The sequence below is a fragment of the Miscanthus floridulus genome, chromosome 12 (genome assembly GCF_019320115.1).
Source record: "Miscanthus floridulus cultivar M001 chromosome 12, ASM1932011v1, whole genome shotgun sequence".
NCBI lineage: Eukaryota > Viridiplantae > Streptophyta > Magnoliopsida > Poales > Poaceae > Miscanthus > Miscanthus floridulus.
The window spans coordinates 45,332,658-45,341,459 of record NC_089591.1 but is presented as its reverse complement, the minus strand read 5'-3'; the positions used below and the strand labels follow the sequence as shown (position 1 = coordinate 45,341,459).

The window sequence follows — 8,802 nt, the reverse complement described above, 5'->3', positions numbered from 1 at the left end:
CTAGCACTACAACTAAATCCTATGTGACACACAAATGCATATGGTGGATTTTTAATGCAGGGTTTTGGAAAAATATTTTTAAAAGGGTTTTGCAGGAAATAAACTAATCTAGTTTAATTTGTAGCAAAGTTTTAAAAAGTTCAATTTTTAGTGTTTTTTAACATGATGCAAAAACATGGGTGTTACAGACTGTGACGTAGAGATAAGTTGGTACATGTGTTGGGTGGATGATCACGTTTCACGGGTCATAGCGATATTGGATATTGCACCAACAATGTAGATATGTGTTGGGAACATAGTGTTGGATCGACCCCTATGAGACCACGAATATGTGCTATCGGTTAGTCTCACAAATGACACACATACTAACGTTCAAAACACTACTCCGTAACTGGGTAGTCATAAAAGTAGCTTTTGGGTATGTTTTGAAGCAAGTTGCAGGGTGCGTCGAGTCAAGATGGGATCTGCCCCTCCTGTATCAAGGAGAGACTCATCTAGGCCCTCTCGATGTGTAGGAACTGAAAGTGCAAGGCCATGTCTTGACTAATGGTTAGTCGATAAACTAAGTTCTGCACGGAGCAAGAAATGGCTGAGAATCAAGGGTAGCACTTACTCGCCTTGTACTTGGCTAGGTGTCGTGCAGCAGAAGGACATAGTAATGGAGAGTGTTAAAAGGTTGTGCAATATATAATCTTCGTGAACCATTGGGAGTTAGTATGCATTGTTAGAGGCCAATGCTAACTATTGATCGGAAATGGTTTCCGGGTTAGGACCGTTGGTTGTATGAACCTATGGGGTCACACACTTAAGGAGAGAGAGGACTAAAAGGATAAATGGATCAATTGGATTGAGTTCATGACACAGCACTATTATGGCCACCCTGATTGTCTTCTGCAAGTGGAAGATTGTTGGGTATATGTCCAAGACAATATGGGCTGTACAGCCCATATGGCCCATACGGTGGACCATTAGCAGTATATATATTGCTAATATCCGGCCAGGGTGCTAATCCATTCAATTAACCTAGCACACATCAACAGGAGGCCGCCGCTGCCTCTCTTCGTGTGAACAGGAGGCCGCCGCAAAGGTGTTGCGGTGGTGTTTGATCTGCCGCAGTCCATGTACGTCGTCTAGCGCTAGCACGCTATGTCGCCGCCGTTCTTCTCTCCGTACGTGTGGACGTTCGTAGAGGTGCCGCTAAGTTGCGCACTACGTCGTACGGTATGACTACTTCCTCGACGTCGGCTACATCGACTACGCGCATTCCGCCAAGTCTTCTGCTGCGCCGCGCGTGGAGAATGTATAATCTATGATACAAGTGATCCTGTTTTTACACGGTTATTATTTTGTGCTAGCGTGTAGGCATCCACGTAACCCGATGTTGATTTTGGCACCCTGGGAATGAGCACAAAGCTCCTCGCAAAACCACCGATCAAAGCCCTCGTGCAGTACGTTACCAAACAGTGCTCAATGATCCACCATGACTGAGCCATCCAAGTGGCAAGAATCACTAAATTTTGACCTATTGCACCAGCCCACTTTTGGTTCCATGTCCAATTTCGTTGCAATAATAGCTAGTACTCACATCAATTTCATGTTCAATACAAGCCGATGCAAGAATAATAGCTAGTACTCACATCAATTTCATGTTCAATACAAGCCGATGCAAGAACTATATGAGCAATAGCCTTTCGCATCGATTTTCTATGGTTGATGCGAGGGTCATTATCGCACCCGCTATCCCTGTCTCTTACATCAAGATAGAGAGTTGTAAAAGGGTTTTTGCATCAGAAACGTGTTGATACAATATGTCTAATAAGTTTGGTGCATTAAGTTGTATTGCAACATACTAAAGGCGCGTTTGGCCGGGCTCCCGCCGGCTCTGGCTCCTACACTGTAGCGCAACTAGCACGCAGGAGCTGGAGCCGGAGGAGCAAAAAAAACGAGCTTCTCCGGCTCCGGCGCTGTCAGTGAGAGAGGAAAGGAGGAGAGAGAAAAATGGCTCCGGTGAACAATTTCGCTACAGGAGAGAAGTCAGAGGAGCCGGAGCCGCTCGGAGCCCGGCCAAACGGGCTCTTAAGTCTCGATGCAATAATCTCTACTACAACGGAGTCAAGTTTATTGCAATACACCCTACTGCATCAGAATTAGGTTCTTCGATGCAATACTAATAATTACAACTGATTAGAATGAATCGCAGAAACGCATGTTGCAACGTTGTATAGCTCGTTGCAAAATACGTCGTTGCAATGCCAAAACCAGAGGATGCAATAAATTTTAGGCCATTTAGGCCATCAAAATAGTTTCGTTGCAATGAAATATTGCAACGAACTATCATTGCAACTGAATAATTTCTATGCCATTTTACATTGCATTCATTGTTTTTTGAATAATAATTGTTTGCAATTAAAGAAATACACAAAATTACAAAATCCAATGGCAATGTTCATATCATCATATGAGACACTTTGGTTTTCTATTTTTGTGTGACAAAATAGAGTTTCTTTTTCAGTGGAGCAAGCATTGATTTGAATTGAAATTTGTATAGAATAACCAAAGAAGGTACTCATACCCTTGTTCTACGAACCGGCACAACTCGACTACAGGGCGCCTCTACTGCAGCACACACCCGCCTAGCCTCCAGAAGAACGTCTAAGCCACCATAGCAGACTAGGGATCCTCCACCTCCGCCGCCACCACCACCTCAGCGCAAGTCAAGTGGGCATAGATCCGTTTCCACATGGAGGGGATATGGAGGGGATCCATAGAGTATAGAATACTATAAAGTTTTAAAGAGGAGGTACCAATACAACCGAACGTCTAGCGCAGTGGTAAAGAAGATTTGTTGCTTCGTCCAGGTCATGGGTTCGATCCTGATGTAGCACACTTTTTTGGAAATTAAACCGCGGCAGGACCCACGTAAAAAGTGGCTACCACGCAAGCCGTCGGCGTTCTAGAGTCAGATGGGTATTTGGTTCATTGACGAAGTAGTGTTCGTTACTGTTCATTGACAGATGAGTAGGGCGAGGGGCGCATGTGATCTATGACGATATTTGAGTCATTCAAGGACGATAGTTGTGACAATATCTGGCTTCGGCACTAATAGTTAGCCCCCGAGGTTTGTCACTAAAACTTTTGAGTAATCACCAAAACACATCCCCCATCTCAAAAGTTTTAGGTATTGGTAATGGGTTTGGTAATCTGTTGGAGACCTCTCAATCATCTTTATGGTAGCTTTTTCGTATTGGAGATGTGATGAGTCATATGTTGGAGATGCTCTAAGTGAGTACAAGAATGCTGCGTTCTTTGAAAGTTGTGTGAGCCTCTCTCTATATATAATGGATATAACAGATTATAGATGATAATAGAATAGATATAGAAGCTATAGAGAAGAGAAGAGATAGATACAAACAGGAGATAGTCAGATGGAGATAGAGAATATAGAAAGAGATGTTGGGATAAGACAATCGGTCTCATGTTAATCTGACAAACAAACGTTGATCTCACGCCTTGCTGCGACTTTTTGAGGAAATGCCCTGCTGCGACCGCCGCGGTACTTCTCCCAAAACAAGTGTTCTGACGAGAAACTGCCCAAACTTCTGCTACTAGATAAAAGCGTCATTACAGAGATCAGCAAGGGAGAAATGAACACAGAAACTTATAGGCTTATAGCAGGTCAGTGCCTCTTCCCAGCTCTCTCGCCATCCCATATTCGCATTTGCATTCCGCACGTCAAAGCAGGTCCGATCATTTCTATTATCAGAAGAAAAAGAAAAGATGGTCCATTCTTCCCATGCATGTCACTGACTCACTGCAGTATGCCGCTCCTCTTGTAAAAGATCAGGGCGACGAGGTAGATGGCGGCGGTAATGCCGACGATGCCGCCGGTGACCTCCCAGAAGACTCCTTCGGTAGATGCAGTGTAGAGCGGGATCGTGATGTTCATGCCAAAGACGCCCGTGATCGCGATGGCGCAGCTCATCACCAGGGTGGCCGTGGACAGCAAGATCCCCATCTGCAGCAGCTGGTTCTGCTTGTCGTCCAGCATGATGTTGATGTAGTCCTCCGTATCGTCCACGTACTCGCGCAGCTTCGAAACAACAATCAGCCGCCGGAAGGCGCGCGATCGCAATGGTGAGTTCAGGATGGCAAGAAGCCAAGAAATGGACGATGGGATCGACCAGCCTCACAGCTAGCGTGAGGACACGTACAGTGGAGAGCTTGTTGAGGGTGCCGTCGACCTGCACGAAGTAGGCCTCCAGAAGGTTCTCCAGCTCGTCGATTTTGGGAGTGAAGCCGACGACGGAGGTCCCATTGCCGTTGCCGCCCTCGGATGACCCCTCCTCGCCTTCTTCGTCTTCTTCTCGGTCCCTGCAATATTGCCTTACTCTAATGCTACGTCTGTATTCTGTCTGACACTGAGGCACTGTTCTAGTAGCTGGAGTTCATCAGCTTTTGGGTACCTCTCTTCGTCGAATTCGCTCGGTTCGTTGTTGGTGCCGAATCTCGATGAGCGGCCATCAGCGGCGGCTTGGTAGGCGACCTTGTCGGATAGGTGCATGGCGGCCATGTCCACGTCATCGTCTAACAAGTGTTCCAGTTCGTCCCTGACCTGTCAAAATGTGCATGGCGCAATGGCACTTCATTTCAGTGCCGTAACATGAGCATATAACAACACGAACACATTCACAACCATCTGCGGTTCAACGATATTGGAGTCATCTGGACGAGACTTAATTTGTGCAGCTCAGCTGGCATCAAGAAAGGGAAGACAGAGTGGTCGTCGAGGGAACTTAATTACCTTCTGAACTCTCCCGGAGATGGCAAGCAAACGGCTCTTGATTTGTCTCACACGCTCAAGATTGAGAGTGCTGACATTGGAGCTGAGCTCATCCAAAGCTGGGTACGCCTCCTTCTCCAATGTGCAAGTCTGAAGAAATGCACGAATCATTCCAAACAGCATGATGACAGTTGACTTAGCGCTGCAAATACTCGAGTAATTTGACCGCGTTGACCGCGAACAGGACAGCACGCACGGCGTACCTCTTGTTCAAGTGACTTGCATGAGAACTCGAGGCACACCTCCAGCGCCCTAAACTCGAACGGCAGGACCTTGTCCCGTCGTGCAGACGCTTGCCCATCGTCCCTGCCACCGCCGCCGCCTCCTACTCCACCAGGGCTCGGCGGCAACGCACCTCCGTCCTCCGCCGCCTCGTTCTCCTCCTTCCATGGTAAAAAACAAACAAACAAACGTAACCATGCTTCAGCAAGCAGTCCATGCATGAAACGACCAAGAAAACCAGCGTAAAGAGACCGCGACCGAGAGACAAGGAGGGCAGGGAGCGAGCGGGCGGACGTACAGAGGCCTGCGGCGGCGTGGGCGAGGCGGCCAGGCGCGCGAGGAGGTTGCGGACGAGCGGCGCGACGGCGGGGTCCCGTGGCCCCGGGACGAGCACCTCGGTGGCCGTGATGACGGCGCGGGCACCCTCCAGGTTGACGACGACGGCGCGGTCCCGGCCCATGATGCTGCACGGGTACGACAGCGCCGGGTCGAGCGCGCGGAGGTCGCGCGCGGGGAGCCCCGTCCGCCGCATCAGCTGGTGTTTGCCGACCTCCTCCACGCTCCACGCGCCCGCGCCGGACACCGCCGCCCACTCCACCCCCGGCGCCGCTGTCCCGTGCCTCCGGCGCGTGAACGTCGCCATGGACGTATGATTGCGATGGGGAGCGCTCGTCCTGTCCTGTCCTGCCGCGGTTTTGGCGTCCTGGGAGGGGGCTGCTGCGGCTGCGGCCTGCGGCTACGGCTACGTGATCATGCGCGTCTTAGTGCCGCCCGCGTTGGTGGCGTGGCGTGGCGGCACGAGCACGGGAACACCAGACAGCGCGGCCTGCGGAGGAGCCGGCCGGACAAAAGCTGCGGCCTGCGGCGGAGGATCGGAGGCGGTGCGCGGTGCGGCCGATGCCCTGTGGGCCCTGCCGCCTTTGCTCTTGGATGTGAATTGTGATGTTCCCATGGTCTGGGCCAGCTGCTGCTTGGTCTCTCCGTCTCTCCGCTGCTGGCTGGTCGATGGCAAGAACAGAAAATGCGTAGCGGCAGCAGCTACCTGGAGAGGTCACTGCTGTGTGCTGTCTGGCCGCTGTAGGCAGCAGAAGTGGCAATTCAGCTTTCTCCTTGTTTTATTGGCGACAAACCTTTAGGCACAGCAAGTTGTGTACGTTAATACTGTACTTTTGGTTGATGCGCTGCATGCCTTGATTCGTTTTCGTTGTGTTAAGGACCGGCCAATGTGGAGCACAATGCTGTTGTCGATCAACATGGAGTAAGAACCACCGATTATATAAGCAACTTCATTAGGATTTCGTATTAAGTTTTTTCTTGCAACCTTTTTTTTTTCTTTTTGACATTACGGTTCCTTCCAGATGAGATGCTTGAACACGAAAAACACACACGAAAACCCCGACCAGTGATTTGGACGACCACTTCAGGTGGTTTACGAAATGTTGTGCTGTTCTTTTGTTGCATATTAGTTGCGAGAGGCCAGACGACGCCGATGGATGGAATGGATTGCAGACACGGTGTCCACCCTACATGTGTCCCTCAGCTAGATTGTTGTGAACCTGGGAAGCTAGAATGGAGTTTGGGAAGTAATCAGTAGGAATTTTGGGAGAAATCAGACGAGGATAACAGACACGGCTGGATTCCGTGAGGAGGATGGATGTTTTGGTTCAGGTATAATAGTTATCCCCAAAAATTCGTTGGTCTGTGTTACAAGCCAACCATGGCTGATATAGGCGACATAGCGCTGAGTTACTTGGCCTACGGCCTTCCCATCCGGTTTAGAACAGAGCCTAAACAACACCTGAAGCCTTAGCCACTTTCCCGCTCATCAAAGACCCACTTCTTCCACATCGCCTCCTTCCTCTGTTTCCACCTCAGGGCCGTGTGATTCATGGCATTCCCTCTCCCTGGAGAAACAACTTGACCACAAGTTGATGCCTCTCAGGACAACGACACTTCATGTCATGTTCATCTTCGAGTGTCACCAGGGAACATGTCGAGTCACCCCAGGGCACTTCCAACTTCACAGAAGTTGCCCTAGACTAAAATAAGCAGACGATCCAACACAACCATTAGTGGAATTGGGGCATCTGGATCAATGGAGATTGATAAAAGATCAATACTGACCTATGTTTGTGGATGAATATGTTGTTTAATTTTAGACATGCACCACCAGGTAAATCTTCGCAGTCGGTGGTAATTCTAATTGATACACCATTGAGCCCACACGTTTCAAAATCTTGAATGGACCATAGGATCAAAAGGCCAATTTCTGATTTGATCTCGTGGCAACCGTAGTCTGAACATGTGGAAGCTTGAGATAGACGAGACCATTGACCTCAAACTGCCTTTTGATCGCCCTTTGTCCACTTGATGTTTCATGTAAGCCTGAGCTTGAGATAGCTGTTGTTGAATGAGTGATGTCAGCAAAGGGCGTTGTTTCAACCAACCGGCCAAATTTGGAACAACAAAATCGCAAGGATGGGTAATTCCCAAATGTCTCGAGCATGGGCATACAAAACCTCAAAAGGGATATGACCTAGAGCAGACTGAAACAAAGTTTGTACCTAAACTCCACTAGTGGCAACCATTTATTCCACTACTTTTGGATAGGAATGAATAGTGCAATGAAGAAAGGGTTCTAGAAACTGATTCAAACTGTTTGGGTAGGATGTGAGGAGCTCATCAGTAGTCGAGTATCAGACAATCGAAATAACTCCTATCATAAAACCCCGGTGAAAATCTTGCCTCTCACAGATATAATCACAAAGGGAAGTTGATGCAAGCAATAAATTTGACTAAAGTACAACTTGGCCACTTGGAGAGCAATATAGGTGTGGGACAGGGCCAGAAGTGTGCATACTTAGGCCTTGTTTAGTTGGTGAATTTTTTTGGAAAATGATACTGTAGCACTTTCGTTGTTATTTGGCAATTAGTGTCCAATTATAGTCTAATTAGGCTTAAAAGATTCGTCTCGTGAATTTTGTGTAAACTGTGTAATTAGTTTTATTTTTTATTTGTATTTAATGCTTCATGCATGGGTCAAAAGATTCGATGTGACGGAAAATCTTGAAAAATTTTATAAAATTTTAGGAACTAAACAGCACCTTAGTACGGATAGTGGACCAAGCGTGCTTAGGGACAAGAAGAGGTTGTAGAAGACATGGCAATTTAACTTGCTCTATTGTGGCTTTCCAAAAAAAATCATATGACTGAATATATGTGAAAAGCTTAGTCCATACAAATCTCCAAGCAGGGCGAGGTGCTCCTCATGCAGAAGATGGGCTTTGCACCGCCGGCAGGTTTAATCTCATCCGCGTTCAAGAGAGCTTACGACGACTTTTTCGCAAGGAACTGGACGTCGAGCGAAGTGGAAGCACTGAACGAGCTGTTCCCGGCGGCCACTGCTACGATTGGTACAAGGCTCTTTTCGGATGACGGAGCAGAGTCGCGCGGCCATTAGCGGAGACACACAGCTCCGTAGGTTACTGCGCAGCTCATAGTTCGGTTGTTTACTTTTATGTAATATCGAAGTTTGAAACAGTCTACTAGGAAGGTCCAGTCAAACTGTAAGATCTCCTAGGGCGCTCATTAAAAGCGTGTCGTGTGTATGGTTAAACCCTTTTTCTTCTTAATTACAATGATACGTAAATCTTTTGCGTATTCGAGAAAAAAAAAGAAAAAAGAAAAAAAAAAGTAAAATCACTACGAGAATCGTCGCTCCGTCCGTCCGCCCCTACCAA

At 47.9% G+C, this 8,802-nt stretch overlaps 1 protein-coding gene across 1 annotated transcript; it reads right to left on the bottom strand.

Annotated features, from left to right (window-relative positions):
* Window positions 1-3,688: 3,688 nt before the first annotated feature.
* Window positions 3,689-5,705, bottom strand: LOC136495798 (putative magnesium transporter MRS2-D). Its single transcript, XM_066491626.1, has 6 exons — window positions 5,361-5,705; window positions 5,044-5,223; window positions 4,802-4,930; window positions 4,464-4,612; window positions 4,212-4,371; window positions 3,689-4,090 (listed from the first exon to the last, which is right to left on the bottom strand). Exons 1-6 carry the CDS (start codon window positions 5,703-5,705, stop codon window positions 3,809-3,811), a joined length of 1,245 nt encoding a protein of 414 aa, XP_066347723.1. The 3' UTR covers window positions 3,689-3,808.
* Between the last annotated feature and the right edge of the window lie 3,097 nt (window positions 5,706-8,802).

What these genes read in the sequence shown, in the direction of transcription:
- LOC136495798 (XM_066491626.1), bottom strand. Translation starts at nt 5,705, where the DNA reads ATGGCGACGTTCACGCGCCGGAGGCACGGGACAGCGGCGCCGGGGGTG. An exon ending in CCACGCCGCCGCAGGCCTCT is followed by an intron (nt 5,224 to 5,360) that starts GTACGTCCGCCC and finishes TTACCATGGAAG; the next exon opens with GAGGAGAACGAGGCGGCGGA. An exon ending in TCTCCGGGAGAGTTCAGAAG is followed by an intron (nt 4,613 to 4,801) that starts GTAATTAAGTTC and finishes ACATTTTGACAG; the next exon opens with GTCAGGGACGAACTGGAACA.